The 24,686-nt window shown below is 41.1% G+C and overlaps 1 protein-coding gene across 1 annotated transcript in view; it reads right to left on the reverse strand.

Moving 5' to 3' along the window:
- Window positions 1–19: 19 nt before the first annotated feature.
- LOC144470351 (acyl-CoA Delta-9 desaturase) overlaps window positions 20–24,686 on the reverse strand; it is a 35,885-nt gene continuing 11,218 nt past the window's right edge. The window contains exons 2-6 of the mRNA XM_078181375.1: window positions 6,320–6,543; window positions 5,471–5,601; window positions 4,715–4,920; window positions 4,354–4,539; window positions 20–3,580 (exon numbers count right to left, since the gene is read on the reverse strand). Coding sequence (XP_078037501.1) covers window positions 3,256–3,580; window positions 4,354–4,539; window positions 4,715–4,920; window positions 5,471–5,601; window positions 6,320–6,530 — 1,059 coding nt within the window. The 5' untranslated portion in view covers window positions 6,531–6,543 and the 3' untranslated portion in view covers window positions 20–3,255. The remainder of the gene's footprint in view (window positions 3,581–4,353; window positions 4,540–4,714; window positions 4,921–5,470; window positions 5,602–6,319; window positions 6,544–24,686) is intronic.

Genomic DNA, 24,686 nt, shown 5'->3' on the forward strand with positions numbered 1-24,686 from the left:
AGAAGGAAACAAAAGCAGGTACTTTAAACTGTTTATTTCATACCATGCATGCCTTTATTTAAGCTAATAGGACCAAACATGTGCAGTCTTATGCGCACACATAAATTACAATAGTTTCGAAACGAAAGAACAGAACAAATCAGAAGGTTGCCTTTCCGCATTACTTAAAAAGAAAAACAATGAAAAATCCTGTCGTAACGGGAATAGGACCGTAAACCACTGCAAGTCCGGTCTAGTAACAAAAGAGAATATATTTTTGTTTTTTTTTTTCTTTTTCTTTATCCTGGTAACAGCGCGCTCGTCTTTAAAAGTTAAGATTAATCCTTAGATCTACTCGCGATTGTTTTTTTTTATTCTTTTTTTTTCTTTACGATATATCCGCACTGTCGCGAACAGAGACACATATAGAATTTGTCTTAGAAAAAATTAGTTGACCGCGCGCGCGCGTGTGCGATTTCTGTGCGCGTGTGTACGCGGTGCGTGTGCTAACTAATCGAGAAACTCCACAGGGTGACACGCGAGACGGGATTCGAAATTACGAAGTGTAACCCGGGTGTGCGATCTCGATTGTGACATTTGAACTAGAACCGATTGCGAAATTACCACTCTTCAACTCGCCCGTCTCGCGCGCGTCCGAACCGAAAACGCCCCGCGTTTCCGGCGCGCGTTTTAATCGTACCCTCTATATGTATAAATACGGAAATCACACGCGTTCTATTGTGGTCTGCACTCATACAACTCAGGAGACCAAGGAACAGGCAGGGATTATAGGAAAAATGTAAAACCGTTGTCATGGTAGGGCGTGTTTGCGGGGATGCGACGCGTCGCACACGAATCAACGGCTCGAAACGGTTTCCGGACAACCTTTTTGATTACGAGAAATGTAAGTCAGTCGATGCGTTCCGACTCGGACAAAACAGTTTCTTCTTTTTATTATTGCTGTCGAGACAAGGACGGAGGTGCGTAACCATGGAAATCTTGTTTACCAAAAATATTTAATAAATATTACTTTTCCGTTATATTATTCGTGTGTCGTTGGAAGATTAGGACGGGGACGCCGCGATGGCATGGTAATTCCTTAGTAAAACCTCCGAGCAATTCTCTTCTTCTTCAAAAATAAAGTTTTATTTTGCTTTCATGGTACTTCTGAGCACTCGACCCTCTCAACAAAAATCGTTGCTGCTTTTCATTTTCCTCCTTTATGACGTTTTTAACTGTTTCAAGGACAGAATTATAGAGATTGGTCAAAAGTGTCTACTAAAATATACCTTCATTCCATTCGAGTATTCATTAAAAAACCATTCTACTCTCTCTGTAGGGGTAGATCCGATTAAGGACATTGGCGACGATCGAAGAGCTTTCTTCCCGTTGGATTTTTTCTTTGTTTGCAGAGTCGTGCACAAACACGCACACTTTCCATCTTCCGTTTTGCAACAATCGCGTTTCTGTTTTTTCTTTTTTTCCACTTAATTTATAGTATATTGCAGTATGGTATCTTGCAAAGAATCGTACAAATCGCATGTATGTATGTATATATATAAATCGCAATTACGCACGTATCCCCCTCTCCCAATAAAATAACCAAACTGTTCGTCGCGTCAACTGCTAACTTCGGCTCCGATCTCCGGCTAACTCGATTTCGATCGTCGACAGATTGCTGTCATGGTGCAGCTATATGTGTCTTCGCTAAACCGCGCTTAGTCCCAAACCGATGACATTAGTTAAGGATGCGTAATGAATCGCCATTAATCCTAGGAAGCGTGAAGTATCGCCTTGTTTTTCTTTTGCGTTCAGGTACCTGATAAGCTTTTCATAAGCTTTGTTCACGCGTGCAAGTCGTTGCAACGCGTGTAGTAACTGTGCTATATATTACATGGTAAACGACTCCTCGTTCGACGATCTTATACCGTAAACAATTTTTAATAGAAATAAAAATGTACGACAAACGAGCAAAATTTCAAACCGACCGATCTCAGTTCTACGAATTCGAACGTACAGGATTGCAAAGTCTAAAAAAAAATAAAAAATAAAAAGAGCTTGCACGAGGAGTAGTTCACATGCGTCTCGAGGTCCTTGACTTTCGGGGAATTTAGGTGATATTCATCGTAGTGAAGGATTGAAGGTAATGAAAAGGGCAGAAACAAGAGAAGGTAAATGAAGCCGTAGATTTGTAAACATGAACATCCCGCTGTTCTTCATTGCGTCTACGATTTGTTCACTGATCCTTTCGATACTGGGATTCCCATTAGGCAATCAATCCCCACAGTTACACGTCTAAACGATCGTTAAGACGGGACTGGCGGTCAGTGCCGAAAAGAGTCAAGTGGCATAATCCGTTATGTTTCGGCAATGTGCTCTCTCTCTTCGAAATAAATAGTTCTGCGCTGACAGTACCTGCCGCTCCGTACCTAGTCGTCCCAAAGTTGACCAACAAACGACGGAATAACATTAAATAAAGCGTATTACTAACGATAAGCGCGTCTGAAGCGCTGATTGAAAAAAAAAAAATTAACCAAAAAGAAGGCGGGCGAAATTAACATTTTACGGTCGAAGGTCTTCGATAGAGTTCATTATTGACTTAATCTCACCACCAGTGGGGGGGAACTACTGAACTATTCATCGGACAATCAATCGATGTTTCTAGGAGATTTGAATCAATCAAACCGCGGTAGTTGAACGTGAGCGTTTTCTTTTTTTATATCATCGTTATGATCTAGAACGCAATCGCAGAACCACGGTACGATCCAGCTGCCGATCGGGGCTAGCGACTTTCTTCGAAAACCACCGAGGACATTTAGAACCCGCCAAATAATCCATCAAGTCGGTCGCGTGATCGTAATACCAGTTGTATACGTTAAATAGTTTCGTAGCAGAAATCAATGTTCACGCTATGGACATTAGCAAACTGTACAATGATCGTTCGTCTGATTGCTTTTATTCCACTTTCTCCGATTATCAGTTTCCGTTTTTCTTTTCTCCACTGATCATCATCTCCTGTATCAAGCTCAGATCGCGCTCCGATTGGACAGCGTGCATGATCCAAATGATTGCGTTCGATCGGTTTCGCAGAAAATCAAACTGGCATTCCCGCAACCGCGTAACTAAAAAGATTAAATGATATTCCGAACTGTTCCGATTAAAAAAAATTGTTTTTCTCTCGGATAGCTTAACCCGGCCCCGTCCTAATAACTGTACAAAGAATTAGCGACCGGTCATTTAACGCGACAACGATCGGCCGGCACGCGCGGTTTGTATCTAGAAACATTTTTCAAGAGTATGCGTCACTATCGTCTGCTCCCTGTCCTCCTGCGTCTGGTCCTTGTCGCCCCAGCCCCAGAGTTCGTGGCTACCGTCGCCCGTTCTTTCCACCCGCTTCTGTACCATGTTCCTCGGTACTAGTTTCAGATCGTACGCCAGGCCGAGCTTCGCGCATAAGTCGATGAAGGCTGTCGTCAGGTTGAACTTGTAGTCGCCCAATTCGGCAGTTTTGTAGTCCCAGGGGAACACGTGGTGGTAGTTGTGCCAGCCCTCGCCGAACGCCGTTAAAGCCACTGCTTTGTTCTCAACGGGGTTGATAAACCTAAAATAAATGAAATAATGTTAGATTAAATAATATATGACCAGGTCACAAAATAGTTGCAGCATTTTATTTCTGACTAGATTTTCCACTAATTAGAATCACTAACAGTTAGTAGAACATGTTTCAAAGATTATTAAAATTGATGTATATATTTCTGTTGAGAGACAAAAGTAGTCTCTTAACTATATAAATGCTTTGAAAATTAAATAGAATGCAATAGAAACAATTGTTCCCTAAAGCTCAAATGTAAAATGACGTAGTCTTCCTGTGGCCTTGCTTTAATAAACGCATAAACAAGGATGTCAAGAATTTCTAACATAATCAGATTAACAGAATTCTATTGTGATTTTCTACTCTAGCCAGACATCGAGACACTGGACATTGAGACGTGTATAATTATATATTTCCGGGCTAGAAGCAATAATTACATAGTAAAAAGTTTTCGATTTCTCGGACTACTAATTTACCTCCTCTATCTAAAACAGACGGCTGGTATTTAATGGTTACATTTCAATAAAAGAAAAAACGTTGACATGATTGCAGCGTGCTTCTCATTATTATCCATTCTACGTGTCTCCTCGCGTCTAGCGACTTCTTTCCGTGCGAAATAATGCGTCAATAATAATGAGACCGCGGACTTTATGCGCTTATGACTGACTAGATGCAATTTGACACAATTTTACGATTTTACGATTTTACAAGATTTCTAGATCGGCCGTCAAAGTGTCAACGAACCCCGCGTGGGCGAACTTTAGACCGGAAGCCATACCAACCTGTCGTATGGTTTGTTGCCGAACATATGGGCAGCGGAGTTGACCAGCCACGTGGCGTTCAACGTGAAGACGTAACGCAGAATTGCGGGTATGAAGTAGGCGTTCGACCATGTCTCGTTCCAGAAGAAGACCGGAACGACAGTCGGCATAATGAAACACATCACTGGCATCAGGAGTGTGTAGTATCTGTGAACAGAATTATGAGAAGTGTTTCGTATAAAATTATAGCTTTAATATCATTTCGAAATCGTGAATCCGTCGAGGATGATTTAATAACCGGCGCGAGTGAAAACGCCAAGTATTGTGTTATTAATTATGGAACTTTTAATCGACTTTTTACAATTAATACTGTCCTACTTACTTCTTTTGGAACGTTAGGACACCGTTGTTCAACAGATCGTTCATCTCGAGCCCTTTTCCCTTCGTTTTGATGTCCGGATGTTTCCTAAGGAGCAACCAGCCAACGTGCGCGAAGAAGAATCCTCTTTTCGCGTTGTGGGGGTCTGCGTCCGTTTCGCTGTATTTATGGTGAAGTCTGTGATCCCTGGCCCAGTCGACCGCCGCATCCTGTGGATCGAGAAATTAATGGAAAAACTAATTAGCGTCTGCTCAGAATAAACACCTGACAATGTCTTTTAACAATGCCGAAAATTTCGGAATAATTTGATTTACAATGCCGCCTTGTTGCGCGTACATTATCGCGTAAATTGTACAATATCTGACGAAACCGGACGGCAAGCGAAAACAAAGTAATAATATATACGTGTAAACGAACGCATCGCGGAACCGAAATTGAATAATTCGCGGGGTGACTAACAAGGAATATTTTTCCGTTCGATCAACAATTACAATCAGGAGGATAACGTATTTGATGCGAGCGTCAATCGTTGCTACGTAAGACTGCGATTATGAAAAGGAAAAACGTGAAGTGTGCATAATCGTTCTCGATAAAAAAAAAGAGGCAGGTAGGTGATCTGCTGTGACTGGTGAAATTGTATTGTTTTGCCGGGGGCTTTTCTTCCTGGTTGCGTAACAGTAGGCAATAAAGTCCCCTCTTGTAAGCCGGTTTTACGCGCGACACGAAATGATTCGGCACGTGAAATCATCGTCCACTTACTTGGAACGCCATCGTGTTGAAGAGCATCAGTAAAACTTGCATCGGCCATTTTGCTTTGTATGCTCTGTGCGCCCACAATCTGTGGGCACCGGCTGTGATTCCCAAACCGCCTGCCAAGTACAGGGAGAAAGCTGCGAACAAAAGAAAAACAGGAATTAACAATGAATCTATACAGCACCGAAGAGCGACCGGTTTACATCCCTTTTACGCTATACTTCATAGAAATGCGTTTGTTTGGACTTTTGGTCATTTCAATTACAGTGTAATGCCAAAAGTATGTATTATCGTATATACGAACAATTTCCCTTCAAATATATATGAAATATTAATTAATCGACAGAGCGACGACCAAAAGATAAAACCTGGTAATTAGAAAATTCCAAAAGAAATGTGAAACGAAACTATTACTTAAGATATTAAACTGAATGCTAAATAATGAAATAAACTATAGAAAATCGTAGCTTATCGCAATTACTCGGATCGATGCCAAAAAATAAAACGCTTTGCATCAACGTAACACGTGACCGTGTCATGCGTCGTCATTATTCGTTCATTTTCTGCAACGACGCATCGCATCGATCGTTGCCCACCTGCATTTCACCGAACTCGGCCGACTTTTCAGAATTTGCGATCCAATTAACGGTGTAACTCCTGTAACTCGAAGCGGCACCAGTCACGCGACCACGGGCTGCTGACCAAATTCGAATGCGAGACCGAGAATCTCGGTGTCTGCATAACAATACATAGAAAGGCGTCTGGTGCGCGCACACCGTGTACCAACGATCGTGTTCTCCAAGCTGGAGAAAACAACATAGTTCTAGGGATCCGAGGGAGATTCGTTTCACTCACCGAAAATTAGTGTTGCCCATTTAGCGGAGGTCAGGGATAGGTACACGCCGTAGAGCGCCGCCAGATGAAGGTACGCGAATATTACGACGTTCCTCCAGACGATCTGTCTCTTATAGACCGTTTTCGACTGATGATTCTCTACCACGACGTCTTCGTCCTGTTCTCCCTCGAACAGCACTCCCGTTGGACTGCTGGTGATGTTCGGCGCCATTTTCTTCTCGCTTCTGGAAATAAATAATTGCTGCTGTTTAAAGGCTGGCGAACCGGGTCGTTTATTAACATTGTAAATTCGTCGAACACGCAATCGGCATTGTTATCACCTGACACGTCGACCGTTCAAGCCGCTTTAAGCAGCCTGGAAAAAATAAATTTCGTGGAACCAGTATTCCACCCCCCCATTGACCAAGGAGAACACCATCGAAAAATTCGACGCCACAGATATGAAATAAATCTCACTCGCGACAATGCGGTTTAAGAACGCGTTGTTACATGTTCAAACCGCTTTTGTTAGCAAGAGAGTGTCAAGCTTAATCACACCTCAGAGAAACTAACGATATTAATTTATCAACGTTTAGCTGTCGCGAGCAAGAGGCATGGAAAATCTCGATCGCGAGTTACGCCATAGCGATCATTGATTTATAAATGGAAGACAATAATCGTATTATTCTAATTTGCTTTTGGCTCGTTGAATCTGGAACGTGTCCTACTTTATGGAACGATGTTCACTGTAAGTTTAAGGAAATGAAATTTAAGGAAATTCGAGATGCAAATAAAATTAAGATTCGATAAAATTAGAAATTTAAACTAAGTTGGCGCGCATAATAAGGACGAATTTTGTATTAGCACAGAATTCGCAAAGAATCTAAACTTTGCTCTCGTTAAATCGCAAATTAACGTCGTTAGCGTGCTAATTGCACTCGTTTCCTTCACCTTTTGGCAATAAAAGATTCAAAGGCATTTGCGTTGTTTCATTCTACTCCAATGCTGCAGAGTATAATTGATAAGAATAAATATGGCGAAAATATGATACGAATAAATATGGCAAAAATGTGGTAGGAATAAATATAGCAAAAATCTGAGAAGAATAAATATCAGACACATTTCGGTACTATTTTTCTTTCAACTTCGAAGAACTTCATAGAAGCAAATCGCTCTGTAAATTATCTTTCTTTACACAGCTCAGAGCACTGATTGCCGTCATTGCCTCATATAATTACACAATTCGCACTATTTATTCATATCCTATAATATCGAACTGTATTTAAAGGAGAGTCGTCCCGACGTAAGAACGATCGATAATCGTTGCCCCGATTATTCAACTCCGATTGAACCTTGCCGTGGAACGGCTCGAAACTATCCCCGGCAAACTCAAATAGCCATTAAATCCGTGAATCATTCTATTGAATCGCTACAAGAGCGCCGGAATCAATTTGAATTGAAGGCTTGCAAACGGGATTCACGGAATTCCGTAAAGAAGGCTTTTATAACGCCATTACCGTCTCTCTCGAGTGTCGTCTAACTTGAAAATTACAGTTCATTGCAATCCATTAAGTAAACCGAACTTTGCCGCATTAGCCAGGCAATTGTTCCAAAAAACGTCGCGTCTCTTCTGCTCTTAAATTAGAATTATAGAATTATAGAAGCGCACTACCGGCGAAGGTGAAGTAGGAAAACGTGTATTAAAACTGGCGTACGAAGGGGAACATCGTTCACGAAGATTTTACGTAATCCGAGAAGCTCGACTGGTTTACTCTATGTCTCGCAGTAACGTAAACAACATCTTCTTTGAATCCATCACTTAGCAAACTCGTGTATATAAATAATTCCATCGGTCTTATTATTTTCAATCGATTTGGAGATAAACGTGGAAAAGAATCTCCGTTTCTCGTTATCTGGTGCGCACCGTCGAAAAGTTTCCGTCGCCGGTCACGATCTCCCGATTCCGAGCGGGAATCTCAGCCGCGAACGATTTACGAGAAGCGATAGAGCGAATGCTTGATCCCCTCGTGATCCCAATTATTCAATTTTTATCGGTAATTACATGTATCGAGAGTTATGAAACCGAGAAGAAAAGTTGCGACAGACGAAAAAAAAACAGTCGACAGATGCTGGAGGCGAGCGTGCAATAACGCGTGACAGATTATTCGCGTCGAAATGTTTACCGAATCAACGCGCCGTGAAACAGGTCTTTTCGACCCTGAACAGCGTTTTTCCGGTTCAACAGATCACCGACGAAACAACCGATGAAACGACGGATTTCTCGATCGCAGAGAATTATTCGGATCGCGAAGATCCCGTCGCGGTTTATTCCGGACAATCGTTCCCGTGCTAGAAACCGTGCGTGATCTTGATTTTAGAAAGCAATACGCTGGGCGCCGGCTAGAGTCATCCGATGACGCCTGGTCAACCGAGTGTAAACGTCGACGAACTTACGTAAAAGTCAACGAACCCCGCGTAAAAGTCATCGGACACGAACCGGTGAGACCTGTAAAACCGAGGACGCGAAGGACAGATTTTATCTTCCGATCGGCGCGGCTCGATATATCTGCCTACGGTTGCGCTAATCGCGTTAATTCGTTCTAAATGTATGCGAGAAGTCCAGGCACTGCTCGCGTGGCTCGCCTCCAGAACCTGCTTCTGAAACGAGACCAGCGCCGGCCAGAGAGTGCAACAGATGCACCGAGAGCTCCATTCAAGTTCCGAGCGACGAAAAAAAAAATAAATAAAAGTGGCACAGAAAGAAACCGATCGAACCGGGAACCGGAGTCGGGCCGAGAGACTCGTTTATTAGCCTCGCAACGGTCGATCGTGCCTACGAACTGTGTTCCTATCGCTTGTCAGAATGTCGCGAACCGAACAACGAGGAACAACAGTACCAAACAACGACGCGTTTCGGTTAGAGAACATCGGGCTGAATTTTTCCCGGATCGAACAACTTCGTTGGGAAGATGGCTCTTCTGTTCGCCGCACGAGAGGGAAAACAAATAAATATAACTTTACGCGCACTGACCACTCCAAGCGACGCTGTACAAAACGACCGACGGCTAGGTCGTTCCATTCTCCTTTGCGATGCAAATGGGTCACCCTCCGCGGTCCAAAGCGTTCCCTTTTATATCAGAATTTTATTATAACGTATCCAATGTCTAACTTTGCGACGCGTTTACGACAGCTGAGAAATGCTGCAACGATTGTTGGATTATTTACGAACGCAGTTCAGAAGAACGTGTAACGTGTATCTCTTTCTCTCGATGTAGGACTGCGAAGGGTTAACAGAAATGATGATCGTACCTGTTTGTCGGTCGGCAGGTTCACATACCACCTGGGTCTTACATTCTAGGTCATCATCCGGCATCACGTGCGAGCGTCGCGAAACGAAGCCGACCGACTTGTCCGCGTCCTCCTCCCGACAGTGAGAATATTCCGGCGAGATCGATACGAACGAAAACGATGCTCTCTCTCGCGCGCGCCCCGTCCCTGGGAATCCGCCGCCCCATGGTACCCGTGTTGTCTCGTCGGTCAGGTTATCACCGAAGCGCAAACAAGCAACAACAACAACAACGTCTAAATCCTCTAAATCGATGCTGATCCCTACCCGAGACGATCTCTCCGGGGAATTCGGCTTTCGGTCAGAGCATCGGCGTGAAACTGTGCTGCTGCTGCTGCTGCTGGTCGGCCGAGTGTCCTGGGTGGACAAGCACCTGTAAACGCCTCGTTCAACGGAACATCGTGGACCAGCCCCCCCTCTCGGAAAAACGGAAACGGGGAAATCTCGGTCCGTGTTCGAGCAACGAGCTGGATTCGTGCTGACCGAAACCCGAACGAGGTCGTCTATCGACTGCCGAGAAAATCGCGTGGACGTCCTGCCGGCGCAGGCTCGTTTGGCGCCGGGAGACCCCGACTATGGCGACTACGATATCATTCTACTCGAAATTTCCAGCGGGTCTCTTGACCTCCTCCCCCCTCGCCCGGCATTTTACGAGCTAGACGGTTTTCTGTTGCCTTGACATTATGCCGGCGGCGTTACTCTTCTCTCGTCTCTATCGGACGATCTGATCTGTCTTTTCCTGCGGTTGCGTAATCGATTAGTCGGATTGTCCTGACTCGGATGTTGATTATCCGAAGCGTGGAGTTGATAAGCCATTTGTAAATGTTAGCCAAGCAGAGCCAAGTAAATGGAATTATATTTGGAACTGTACGAAGTATTTAGGATATACTATAGATTTGCGCGGAAGGGTCGCGATGTTCCTAATCTAGAATATCTTGCGAAATGGCGAATCAGAGGGTAAGACGTTTGAACTAAGGGTGGCAGTAATGTTCTTGGGGCGGTAATGGTATACGGAATGGCTGAGTGATTTTGTAATGCCGATGGTATTGAGCGTGAAGCCAGTGGAATTATGCCAGTTTAGTTTCTTAGTTGGTTGCATAAAAAGTTAACAGTTTCTTCGCCTATCTTTCAGAAAAGTTGACTCTATCTAAGAAGTTGACTCTATCTAAGAAGTTGGCGCTATGCTTGAAATACAACAGCTTATATATTATAATGGAATATTTATAATGGAATTGGCAAACTTCTGCTGAAAACGATGTCTATTCAAAATTAAGATTGCCACACTAAAAAATTGATATTATATTTATTTAAAGATCCTCGAAAATTCGACACTCCATAGGTGATAATGTACTAGGTCGCGCGTTAAGTTCAGATAATTAAGTGTCATCAAATATTCATGAGGGCAAAGGTGTCCGTTGAAGTTAAAGCGATGAGACAAGAAGAAAATTGCTAAATTGAAAATAAATTGTCTGTTGTTGTAAAAAACGAACTCATTATCTTCTTATCTGGTCAAGTTCAATGTGACATATTCAAATAGGGAATATGTATATCGAGCCGTCGTCCATTATACTCTATTCGGAGCTGGAATGATTTCATTCCCGTGAGAATTCGAGGGCGTTGAAATACCAAAGCTCCTGCGCCGTTAATAAAAGGTTCTTTTAGTATGTTACACGAGGGAGCATTACTGTTTTCAGCGAATAAATTTAGGGGATCTGTCAGACGAAGAATTACAAAGAAAATTAAATTAAAAAGTATATATTTATAAAATATACAGAGTATATTTGTTTCGGGTAATTTCCTTTCAAACAATAAATAAATATAAGAGCCTGCAGATAGCAGTAGCATCTCTCCGAGCTATTTATCTTTCTATTTCGCAATTTCTTTGTAAACTGCATCAATGACAGAACCATGACTCGAAACAATTACGTAATAATTGTATTTCAAGTAAATCTGAACTTCTAAAAAAGAAAAAGAAAAATTATCGAAGTTTAAGTAAGCTTCCTCATCTCGGTTGCATGAATCACTAATTCAGCAACGAGATAAACATAAAAAGATACTCGTACGATCACGTGTTCGTCATGTATACAAAATAACTTGGGTCAGTATCGCGGAGATAACCTCTTGTTCTTTAACTCCTATCGAACTTCTTAATTATCTCGATAGAATAAAAAATAGCCGAACAATTATGGGTTAATTTGCACCCGTTGAATCTTTTTGAATGAATATAGTATTGTTCTCGAATGTAATATTGTTTCTCGAATGCGAAATCCACGGACCGCGAGAGGTTAAAAGCAATATATAAATCAAAAACTGAAATTCGAGCCGTCGCGTTTTTTATTTGCGCCTCGCAGTGGCGACGGCCTATCTGGTGTAGACAGATACAGACGCCGACAGAGTGTCTGCTACGAGAGCAATCTCGAGGCTAAAGTACTGGCAGTTCGATCGAGCAGACATCCGATTGTTTCTGCTACAAATATTCCAGAGGGTTCGTTGTCCACTTACGTAACGAAGAATGCCCGGGGCCTCGTACGACACGTTCCGAAGTTCCGCCGACGCTTCCGCGACATACGGTGCTCACGCGACGCCCGGCTCGTCATTGTTATCGAAAAGAGATACACGATAAACCGAGTCGCGCTAATACGCGCCGCGTAATCGTGTAAAATTTCCGAAAATAAACGTGTCCACTTGTCGAAGAGAGAACCTGATTGACGATCAAAGGTCGGGCCCGATACAGGCACGAGCCGACAAGATCGATCTCAGTCTCCCCGTTTTTCATTTATGTTCGATTATCTACTTGACAGGGGATTAACAACATCTCGCGTTCTTTTCATTTGATTTCGAATTAATACCCTTATCGAGATCCTAGTTTGTTCTTAATTAGCACGGCTAATTTTAAAGTCGCGATGGAATCGGACACGGTTTGTTAGATTAAATGTAAATTCTACAGATATTAAAAATATTAACCCTTTGCACTCACTACGTTCCAAGATAATTTTTATGATAACGAAGTTTAGGTTAGTGCACTTTATAATACAGAATGGAATTATTATAAATATTACACAAAATGTACTGGAATATTAATCTGCAATTCGTTTCTATCAATTTTCCCCCATCAAAATGAAAATTTTGTCAATTTGTTTATCGTCAATGGCGTCAATGTTTCTACAACTCCGTACAACAATTTCGGAAGACGTATTCAGCGCGTTCTTTTTAAAGATTACTAGACCATATGCGCCGTTCCCTAGAATTTTCACACACAATGCCGGAACCCCATATCCGTAGCGCGCGCGGCGATCACCTGATTCCGAAAGCATGGGGAGGGGGGCCATTTCGCTGTAAAAAGACGTCCCCGCATTTGAAATAGGTAGTCGAAAACGCTCGACAGCCCTCTCAAAAGGTCCACTTTTTACGGGTACACGCATACACGTGTGTTCGATTTCACATCTGTTCGTCGCGGGCAAAAACGAGCTGGCAAACCCGTATACGCCGATACCTGCGTTAGATAAAACGTCTATGGTTCCGGTCGGTAATACCTAAGATGTAACTGGTATTGTTCTAAAATTAAAGAAAATTCGCGAAAAATTCAGTTGCAATAAATACCGCTTTCAAATTGTTCTACGAAGTTTGAAGCGAATTATTCAGACATTTTTATTGTTAAAATGATCTTCGCTGATTCAAGGATTGTTTATGGAACGAACTGTTGGATATTCTTAAATGTTCATTTGGAAAAAGTAAAATTGTTATTATCTATAGAGCTACGGTGTAAATTATTATGTGCGCCATGTAACTGTCGTGTATATCTGTAATCACGACTATGAAAGATGAATGCAAAAGGACGTGTAGACGGGAACATCGATTTTTCTTTACCGTCTATTGCTACTCTTTGCGATAGAAAATTTTCTATTTCCACGCGACCTTTCTCCTTGTTACCTGTTCATAAATTTGTAAATGCCATTTTCGTACGATAGTTCAATAAGATAAATCGGTAGAAATTGGTTGTGCGGTTATTTCTTGACGGAATGACTTTTCCATAAAAACCTCCCCCTCTTTTATCATTTTAAAGAAGCAAATTGATCAACAAATTTTACAGCGATTGCCAATAAGAAATGTGCTAGATATTTAAATAACCGGTTATTTAAGCGTTCAGAATAAATAAAGTGACGTGCTATGTTTCTTGTGATTCTCCTTTAAATAGTTTATAAGCTTTCGATACGCCTTCAACGCGTCGTCCATAAAATATTAATGCCACTGTATTATCTATCTCATAAGAAACTTTTGAATACAATACATTGTACGTGTAAATTATTAATTTGTTTCAACCTGGAATAAAATTCTGTTCCACCATTGTCGATGGTTAATCACTGGGAACGAACTAGACGCAACAAAGTGGATAAAAATACAGAGACAAAGCGGATATAAATTATCTCGTTCTCATAGAAAATTACGAACGACAAAGAAATTCTTTCGCACCTAATAAATTTCAATGGACACGACGTATATTCCTATTGTCCGATGAAACCGGCACAATTGAATTTTAAATAACTTTGTAATGACAATCGCGATGACGTTCCCTTTCATTCGCTCCAATGATACAATTCACTGTTAGTTCCACTTCTCTTATAATCGTATCGCGAATTATCTCGTCCGACCGCAGATTATCATGAGAATATCTCGCTGCGAAGTACTGATAGCTTCGAGCTGAAACGTGTCGCAATCAACGAGTCTATATCGATTGCACTTTGGTAACAGTGTAATTCCATGCAATCGGAATTTCGGAGACATTTAAAAATAAGTAACGGCGCGATAATCAATTTGGAATATTTTTAATTGTTTTCAGGATATCACCAGCTACAGGCAATTCTTTATTCAACGAATTAAAATGTAAGACACCTGCATTTGCAGAGTCAATTATACTTATTATGAATTGAATTGCTAACTCGACAATTTAGTATCATTATCGGCAATGATTATTAAATTGCAGATATTAAGAGTATTAACATGTCAATTGCTTTTCCGTCTATAAAATATGGATGACGCAGTTGTAAAATGGTAAAATTACTTTCACGCTGCCTTAAATGTATTAAAATAACCTATTTAAAGATAGTAACTATCTCAATTGCAGTATACATGTATATCTATGACAGTATACATATGTATATCAGTGGTTGCAAAGAGACAATCGTTGCGCGCAACATACTTTGAATTTCGAGGTCTGGTCGCTCAAAGTTTCGAGCATTGATTCTTCGTATTAGTAGCGTTTTAAATAGCATTAATTTTGAAAACTTGTCGAATTTATTTTCCGCGACGAACACGTAAATTCCGCGGTGCCATTAACGCGCATAAACCGAAACATTCCAAGAGCAGCGTTTTTTCCCTCGACTATAGACACGACTGGCACTCGACGTGTTAAATTTTTCATTAGCAACGGCAATGCCAGCCGTGGTTCCAGCAAGTGGAAGTCACTTCGCGACCGTGAAGTCTCTTGGAACGAACTCGACCCGCCGCGCGATCCTCACCGGGCGATCAAAGAACGGTCGAGCGCGCGACAAGAATATCCGGCGAGTGTATCGGATCCGATTATCCAGCCATCGAGATGCAGTTCCGTTCCAATATATCGAATCGATCGAACCTCATCCGTAGGCGATGGGAGAGTCCGACGATCGGGGAAACCTCGTCTCTCTCTCTCTTTCTCTCTCTCGCGCGTAGGCTTCCACACAACCGATGTCAGTGCCAAGGTTGCGCGGTTAACGGCTGCCGTTGTTGCTCATTGATCATTCACCGAGTCCCGGACTGCTCCGATTTATCGATCGCGCCGATTACAATAAAACCAGCATGCGGGTCCGGAGGCAACGGGAGAAACAATTTCATACAAACGTAATCGATCGTACTTGTATTCGTAATTTGCGTCCTCTAATGCGAGAGAAATCGTTGATTTATGTATAAACAGGTTACTAAAGTCTTAATTAAATGAAACTAATAACCGAGTGCCATTTCATTAATTTTTCTATTCGTGACTCACTTGTACGGTAAACACTTTCATAAAATATGCTTTAAATTCTCGCTTTGATAATTAATTTCCTATTTCGCTTTCTTCAGTTGTCGGCTCTCAGCTGTTACAAATGACTACAACGAACTCATGGTAACACCGATCTCTATCGAGCATTGTTCCTTACCTTTCGAACAGCGGAACAGTTCGTTCACAGTGTCGAAAGTTTCGAAACACCTGCCGGTTCGTGGATAAGCGAACAGGTTCGAGCAGATTCAAAAAAAGCGAAGCGTCGAGAAACTGTGAAAATTGAATAATTTTAATGCGCTATTGTTGCGTTAAAACGCGACGTACAGAATGTGCTCGCATATGAAATTCCGGATCTTCTTGAAAGCGTACGTAAGAGGTTGAACTATGAGGTTGCATTAATTAAAACAGCATCGCTATGCGAAAATAAACATACCGTGATTGACTCAACGGTCGTTCGATCGTTTATGCAACAGCGAATGAGTTAATCGACAATATTTAAATTTTTCTTCTTTTCACGAGATTGTAAATGACAACAAATATAAATTATTGCGACTGCTAGAATCGAATGACGAAATAAAATAACGTTGGATTCGGGTTACGTGTTCGGACACACTGCTCGAAGGTATACATCGATGGTACAACCTCGAAAGTAAGTGGAACAATGCGGAGCTCGTAGACGGGCTTTGCGTCTCTCAGGTTACATGTAGAAAAAAAAACAATAATAGTGAAATCTCGATAGCGCGGGCTAATTCAGACGCTGTCTCCCGGTTAAATCATGATTCCGGTTTCCCGAGTATGTACGTTGAAAAATCGACGATCTAATCGTCGTTTCGCGATTGGAATTAATCGCGACAAGTTCAATTTCACTGGAGAATTATTTATTTCACTATTTAATATCGGCGGTCGATGACCGAGTTATTTGCTGCGCGGGAGTTTCGATCGAAAGTACTCGCGAAAGAAAACGATCCGATTAATAAAACAAATATACAAAATGTGTTCTATTTTATGTAAAAAAGACTACGTGTATTGCTGGGAAAATTAATTTATTATGCAACATCAATTTTGCACTATTATGCATTATACAAATGAGCGTCGTACGTTTAGTTTCGCTAAAATAAAACAGACCCCACGTGTTGATTGATTTAGATGCTATTGATTGTTACATATAATGTCGGATTGTTATTGATCAATTTGGACATGTACGTGAATATATGTATACGATTATTTATGTAGTAGAATGCAGCTTATATACGCTTGTAATATATATAAGCAGATCAATTACGAAACAGTGAAATTATTAGAAGGACTTAAGAATTATCTATCTATTTATTTATTTATTTAAGGGTCCATCCTTTGTTCTAGAGATAAGGAGAATAAATTAAGTCGGTAGTTGACGGTCGAATAAAGATACAAGAATAAGATAAGATAAAAGTGAGCGCTACAAGCATACAAATATTTCAATTGATTCGAAAACAAATGTGCTGAATGAAACTTGTACTCAAACAATCGGAATATATTATACATGTATTGCACGAGGTCTTCGCTTCATTGAATATTTTAAACGTGACACATGCATATGTATGAACGAACTAGAACAGTTCCGATCCACTATTACAATTGCATAGAAACTAAAAACACGTCTCTAACCCGACGAATACCGAGCGTAAAGTCACCTAAAGATACGATCTGTTTGGCAACCGTCCCTAGCATTAACCTTAAACAGCGACAGTGACAATGGTTTCAAAATATCCGTTATATCGGCGTTGGCCTAGACCCGACCCGACATTTCCTGCTTTCCGATTAATTCAAAGTGGAATCATTGTTAGAACCGTGCCCATTATATCGGGAAAATATATTTTCACAGGAAGATATCAGAGTCATCGAGGTGGCAATGAATCGAGAAGTTATTCCATTGAGAATTAATTCCCGCACACGTTCACTTTTCCCTGAAACGTGGAATAAGTATAAAAGTGTTCGCCGGTTGTTTAGAAATGTCTCTACCGAGAAACGTTATTCGTACATTAACAAAAACAGTTCGCGGAAGATCCATAATAATTAACTCGTCTTTATAGTTGTTGCGCAAGAATTGTTCCCTTTTACCAGTGACAAAACTCGGTTCCGCTTCTCTAAAAACTTGTCGTTCAATTCTTCGAAAAGTTGTTTGTAAATGTTGAGTTAGAGTTCAGGATGTATTCGTAAATTGTTGACTATTCGGGCGTATTTGGCTCGATATCTCGGGCTCCACATGCAAGCTTGAACACTTTGACTCCAACGTCAGATGTAAGTACTTGCGGATTACGCAATATTCGATCGAACCGAATAAATATATTTTTTCTAAGAGTTATTATTAAATATATTAAGCTGCGTTCGCTGTAATAAATATAATATTGCCTCATATTTAATATTAATAAACATGTCGTTTTTATCCTGCACTACTCTTTTTGCACAACGTGCCAAAGGCGTTTTATTTCTATAACAACGTTCTTGCAGTTAAAAAGAAATGAAAAACATAGAAACGGATAAAAATATCTCGTTGCATTCAACAATCTAAAATGCTGCATAATATATCACCGTACAAGATTATTAAAAAGCATTTTTAACACACTGTTATCTCATATAAATCGTGATCCCAGGCATTAGCTAACCACCAATCATCTTAAACAAGCTCGTCATGAACATAATACAATAATTATTGAACCAGTCGATGACAAAAACTGATTGACGCGCGTTCCTTTGCAAGAACTTGTTCTATAAAAAGTTAAATTTATTTAGATAGGTATTGTTTAATCTCACAGTTTATTTGCATACATTACGTATACAATTTTCAATGCATAATTCTTTACAATTACAGCAGTGGTATGACTAAGCTAAGAAATCGTTTGTCTACATAGAAGAAAATCCGAAACCGGTCGCTTTACGTCGTTAATTTCTAACGCGATATAAAATCAACTACAGAGAGAAACGATAACAGTTTACAAAAAGTGAAAGAGAGAGAAAGAGAGAGGGAGGGAGAGAGTGAAGAGAAAACCGGTGGCTCCAAAAAATAGACTAAAATAATCGCTCTGAAAAAGATTCGGCGAGCATGCGACCGTGGTACGGGAACGGCGCGCCGTGCCGGCTTCGATAATAGTAGCCGGTCTTTGGATAGAGGGACGCCTAAATCAGACACGTTGCGACGTCGCGCTCGTACTACGGCTCAGCTGAGATGGTCTGAGCCAATCGCGGCGCGGTTTGCTGCTCTCGCCACCTGAAACCAGCGAATGGTATCCGTCGAAATCGTACGACCAGCCGACCATACGACTCCCAGCTATACCGCCGCGTATCGTCGTATCGACGCGTCGCTACCCGCGTGCGGCTCCCGTGGAACTTTTAGCGGGCGCACACGCCGAGTGCGTGATGCATTCGCAACGGCCTGTAACCGCGTGCCGGGGGAGCCCTGTTAATACAACGGCAACGATCTTCGACGAAAAGACCGTGGCGGAATTTAACGGAACGAGGCGGTGGCTGAGACGGTGCTGTGTGTGTCTCTTACCGGAAGCCGCGTCGCGAATAACGCGCGACCAACGACGAGGCTACACAGCGTGAATGGGAGAGCCTTAACACGCTCTGAATCACGCCACAATGCTTCCCTCGCGGTTTCGCACGCGTGTTTGCCGGCGCAATGACTAACTGCTATTTAGTTTCATGTTCAACATTTTTCACCCGGCGGCTGTCGCGAAACAGATTTTCCGAGAAGCAATTATGCGAATGGCTTCGTTAACGTAACGAATTATTCGATTTATTTGAATAATAGGTTTGTCGGCTGTTCTACTTTTATGTAATATTTTATAGGCACACGTGTTGTAAATACGAATCGCGTTAATCTAGCCAACAGCAACAAATTTTCCGATGCAGCAGTAAACTGTATCCTATATAATTTTTATTACGATCTGCTAACTCGTGGCTATTCGAGGCAATTGTTAATTATGAATTTATTTTATTTATATTGAATCAAGTAAAAATTAAGATGCGGGATGTGTAACTCCGTGTGAAATTAGTACACAGAAAACATCGGCGTACGTTTTTAAACGTGGACAAACAATTCCGTTTCCCGTTTATGGAAGACGCGTTGCTCGACGTGTTAACTCTCTGTAATGTTGTATAACATCGTGGTCAAACATCTATTGTTTGCGTATTTAAATCCTGCTTTAATTTACTTGTTGAAATGTCTTGTTAAAATATCCTGTTTTACCGCGACTATTATTGTAAGCATTCGTGTTACTATAATTTTCGTATTTGCTGCTCGAAAGGACATTGTTAGGCTTCTTTTAGATAATAATATAATGGTTGAGAAATCTATTGCTGTTTTATTAAATTTTCGAATGGTAATAATAACGTGACTATACGTGACTTAACGTAATATAGTGTCTACGATAATATAAAACTTCTATAGTAACAATTTTGAAAATATAGCACCTACTTATTAATTTTCCAAGCTAATTTCTGCACGTTTCTTACGACTGCTATACATTTCAGTTTCATAATTACCCGCGATGATGTATGGTGTGTATAAAGTATATTACAAAAGAGCTTTTTTCAGTTCATATTCTGCAAGTTCTCCTCATAAATACTGAAAATTGTTTGCATTCTATAGAATGCCGCAATTTCATGTCAACGGCGAACAAGTAGCTATAATTTATGTGACTACGTAAATTTTACGTAATTGACTACGAACATAATATGACGCAGGCGTAATAAGATGTATGACTGTTAATGTCAAGAGATAAATAAAAATGTACGCCACGAAATGCTGATTTATTCGCGGCGAGTGTGTTGGTATTAGAATTTTGTACGTGCTGAATGTACCAGGGTTCTCTATGCATATTGATTTCAAAAATGGAACCTTGACTTTTGATTTTTTCATTTTTGATGTGAAGTTAGAAGAAACGGTATCTACAAATCGATATCTATGGTAATCGAACGTGTTTCGACGTGCTACCTTACAAAGGAGCCTTGAATAAAATCTTTATTACGTTTTACGGTATCTCTCATGGCCCATAGCAACAACTTTCACGCATTTCTATATCACGATATTAGAACTGAGGAAATAAGTTTATTAAATTATTTTTTCTTTCTTCCTTGAAGAAAAAAAGTGATTAGACCGATGCTACATAGTTGCAACGACACATATGCTCTGCTAATTTCACTACAATATGATCTCATGAAAGTGCATCGGATAATTTGTGATACTCTCGTATAAAATACGCAGCTCATTTATACCCGATGACAAAGTCCGGAACATTTGAAACTGTTAAGATTCATCTACTATTAATCATTAATTTCATGTGCAGCTCCGAAGTCCGAACTTTGCGCCATTAACATGCGGTGAACGACACGGTTGTATACAGGGTGTCCCTGAAGGATACGTACGATCGGGTACCAGGTAATTTCACGCGAGAGAAAAAAAAAATAAAAAACACTGTTTGTCGCTTCGGGAAGCGAACGGCTCGAGCCCGATTTTCACGAAAATTAGCAAGGAGAGGTCGCGGACTTCGAGAGTCCAATTGCAATTAAACGTTTTTTTCTCTCGGTGAATTTAAGCTGAAAATGATTAGAGTCGTGAACAAGCGTTTATGCGACCGGTCCGCGTTCGTGAAGATAATTTGATGAGAAAATTTGTTTCGTAAGTGAAAGATTGTTACGTGGTTTGTTTTATAATAGTCTAACGCTAATATTTTTCAGGAACACCCTATATAACAGGGAATTCAATACGCAAAGACACGGAAAAGAATTCTCAGATGTTCAAACCTGTTCAAAGGGGTGCATTGTACGAAATAATTTACATACCCTCCGGGGAAACCCGTTTATTCATATACGATGATAATTATAAAGTATTATCGGTGTTCGTAATTGCAATGAAAAATAGTAAAGCTGTCGTAAAACAGTCGTAATTTTTTCAAATCTTTTCATTTTTTTTTTATATCGTTTCAGATCTAATTTTTAGGACGCTTAAAAATTTTTTAGGATTTAAAAGATTTTAGGACGCTTAGGACGATTAAAAATTCGTAACAAAAATCGACGAAAATGAATCTACACCGGAGACATTTTCGAAACACGTATCTCTGGAAACAGGAATATAAATTTAGACCGTGACACAGATCAGGAAAAGCCTACGACCGAGAGGGTTCGGAAACTATAGCGGATTCACCAAAACGTGGAATCTTCCGTTTTTACAGATTACTCGTTGTTATCGCAGAAACTCGTGGCCGAGGGCGTCTTGTGTCTCCACACTTTTATCAGCCACGTGTAAATTGGCCGCACAAGACACATGTATATATATATACCGCGAACTGGGACTGTTCAGTGACTATTTTATAATAATTCGTCTCTGTTTTGACAAATGCTAGCATTCCATCCAGTCTACGACCCAGTTATGGTTGCCGTTTTAGACTGTTTCAAACGTAGAATTATTTCATAAATACAATAGTTATTTATGTGTTCAAGAATCGTTCAAGAATTGTTCCACCTTGCTCGCGATATTATAAATTCATATTTATTTATGAAATATTATGGCTGTACATGTATTTATGAAATTTTATCAATGTAAATTCAACTGTAAAATATTACCAATGTACATTTATCTATGAAATATGATAAATGAACATATATTTGATATTAAACTAAATTGTTCGTGTTCATTTCTTACTCGCTCCGTAAATAAATTATAAATTATACATAGCAGATAAAAAAGCTCACGAACTACGAACAACGGCTACGATTTTACTATTAATCCATTAAACGATTAAACATGAACAGTCGGCAAGTAAGCAATCACAAACCGGAGATTCATTGTTGTGTAAATATATACGAGCGTGTACGTAGAAAGAGACAAAAATGCGACAGTGAAAAAATTATCAGCGATAGGTCGAGTTTTACATAATTTCACAGGCTGTACTCGCGGCGACCTCCGATATTATTATTACTACGAAGGCGAAGATAAAATTTGATTAACAGAGGTTTACGCGATGATTAAACGGCGCGCGCGCGCTAGCTGCTGCTGGCTCCGTGTGCGAGCCGTTTCACACGCACGCCGACTAAGCCTGCTCACGTGTTCCGGATGCTTTGTTATCAGCCGCGCGGGTTACTTCTTACAATGAACTTTTGCTGGATTCGACGAGCACGTATCGGCTGAGGCGAAACGTACGAGCGCGATTGGAGCACGTGTCGCGACCGAATCGGCTGCGTGGATCGGCCGTGCGAGCACGTGTACGGGGCCGCGACGAGAAGAGGCCTATATGCACCAACATATCGAACGCATTCGCCGGACTGACCTAGGTAATCAACCGGCGTAGATAAGACTTACGCATCGGCCGCGGGACAGAGATGATGCAATGGAAACTTTTTCTTGCTAGCGCGGACGATCGCGGATTCCGCGGACTGACGTGGTCTTTTGCCAATCGCGGGCAACACGCGACTCGATTAATGGGAAAATCATAGAGCCGACTAATCGTTGAAACTGATAAAATATTGCGAGCATGCCCCGTCACGTAGGAATACGGTTACTTCCATTTGCGATAACACCGCGCGGCTGTCTTCGGTCCGCGGATCCGAAACTTCGACTGATCGAACTAATTGGAAGATAAGGCTGTTCGGATAATGGAGCTATTGTTCAGCGATGATCTCGGCGCAATGAATCACGTTTTATACGTGTGTCAAGGCTGTGTCAAGTTTATGATGGCTTTACGCGTACATTGGTTGGCTTATCGCGAATGAACTGCAAATTTCTATGCAAAATAGAAATCCGCATTTATTAGTGATAGAAGCGAATATAGCAAGTTCAAACAAATTGCAACATAGCACTTTCCAGCAATTTCATTTATATTACGATATAGAAAATTATTAAATTTTTTTAATCCAACAATACACATCGAAGATTCGCTTTGGAATATTCTTCCTTACATTTCCGACGAGAAACTACGAGAAAATTACATAATAAATCGAAATTTGAAGTAATGTCGCAGTACGGCGCGCACCGCGACGGTCTGCCATTACGAATGCGACGTTTGAGAAAGGAAATAGAGAAAGCACGCTTACACAACCGCGAAGAGAGTAACGAGGAGAAAATTCTCCGATCTCGAAGAGTTCGGGTCACCTTGTTCGTTCCGATATTAGAAGGCCCGTCCGTAATCGCGGGATCTAGAAGCACGCGCCAATTATCCTGGGAAGATGTCGCAATCGAGACGCAACAGGGGCAAAATCCACGGAACGAGACTGCGTCGCGTGACTAACAAGGTGCACCAGATGAGCGTCGTTATCTTTTTTCCATTTTCGTAGTAAAACTCGGAAAAGCAGGCGACGCAGCTTTTACGTTGAAATCGGCGGTCGTTTAAGTAAAAGTAGAAGATCCAATTATCTCTATTTGTTTGCGCTTGCGAGGCAAGCTCGACGATTATTCAAGCTGTCGCGGACTGCGCGTAGCAATTAACTAATAACGACGGTAGCGGTGGGTATCTTCCGCTTCCTTAAATGCGACGGTCGCTTGGCCCAGTGTTCCTTGCAGAGATACGATAATACGGCACGCTTTTTTTATCTTCGAAGGAAAAGTTCTGGAACGGAAGTTTTTTCCTGTTATTATGATCGCGTTCGCGAAGAAATCTATGAAGCATGCATCTCGCGAAAAATTAAACGCGTACGCGCGGCTCGTTGACGGCAGACAAGAATGCACTTTTACTGAATGAAATGGGGGACCCCTATTTCGACGAGGAGCACCGTGTAATTGCGCTCCGTAACGTAACATCGTTTGCGTACCGTAACGATCGCGTTACGTAATATGCATCATAAACAGGAGAGATTGTCTATCTTTTTTATTTTTCAAATCAGGGGCTGTGTTATATTTAATGCGCGAATTGAATGAAAATTCTTAGTCGAGGTTTCCATTCAATTGTGTTTGTTACTACGAACTGCTTTCACCGACTTATTCCACTGTTTTATATAAACGGTTTTTAATCATTCTACACATTTGTCATATACGTTTTACTCATTGCGAG

This window comes from Augochlora pura, chromosome 1 (genome assembly GCF_028453695.1).
Source record: "Augochlora pura isolate Apur16 chromosome 1, APUR_v2.2.1, whole genome shotgun sequence".
In the NCBI taxonomy this organism is placed as follows: domain Eukaryota; kingdom Metazoa; phylum Arthropoda; class Insecta; order Hymenoptera; family Halictidae; genus Augochlora; species Augochlora pura.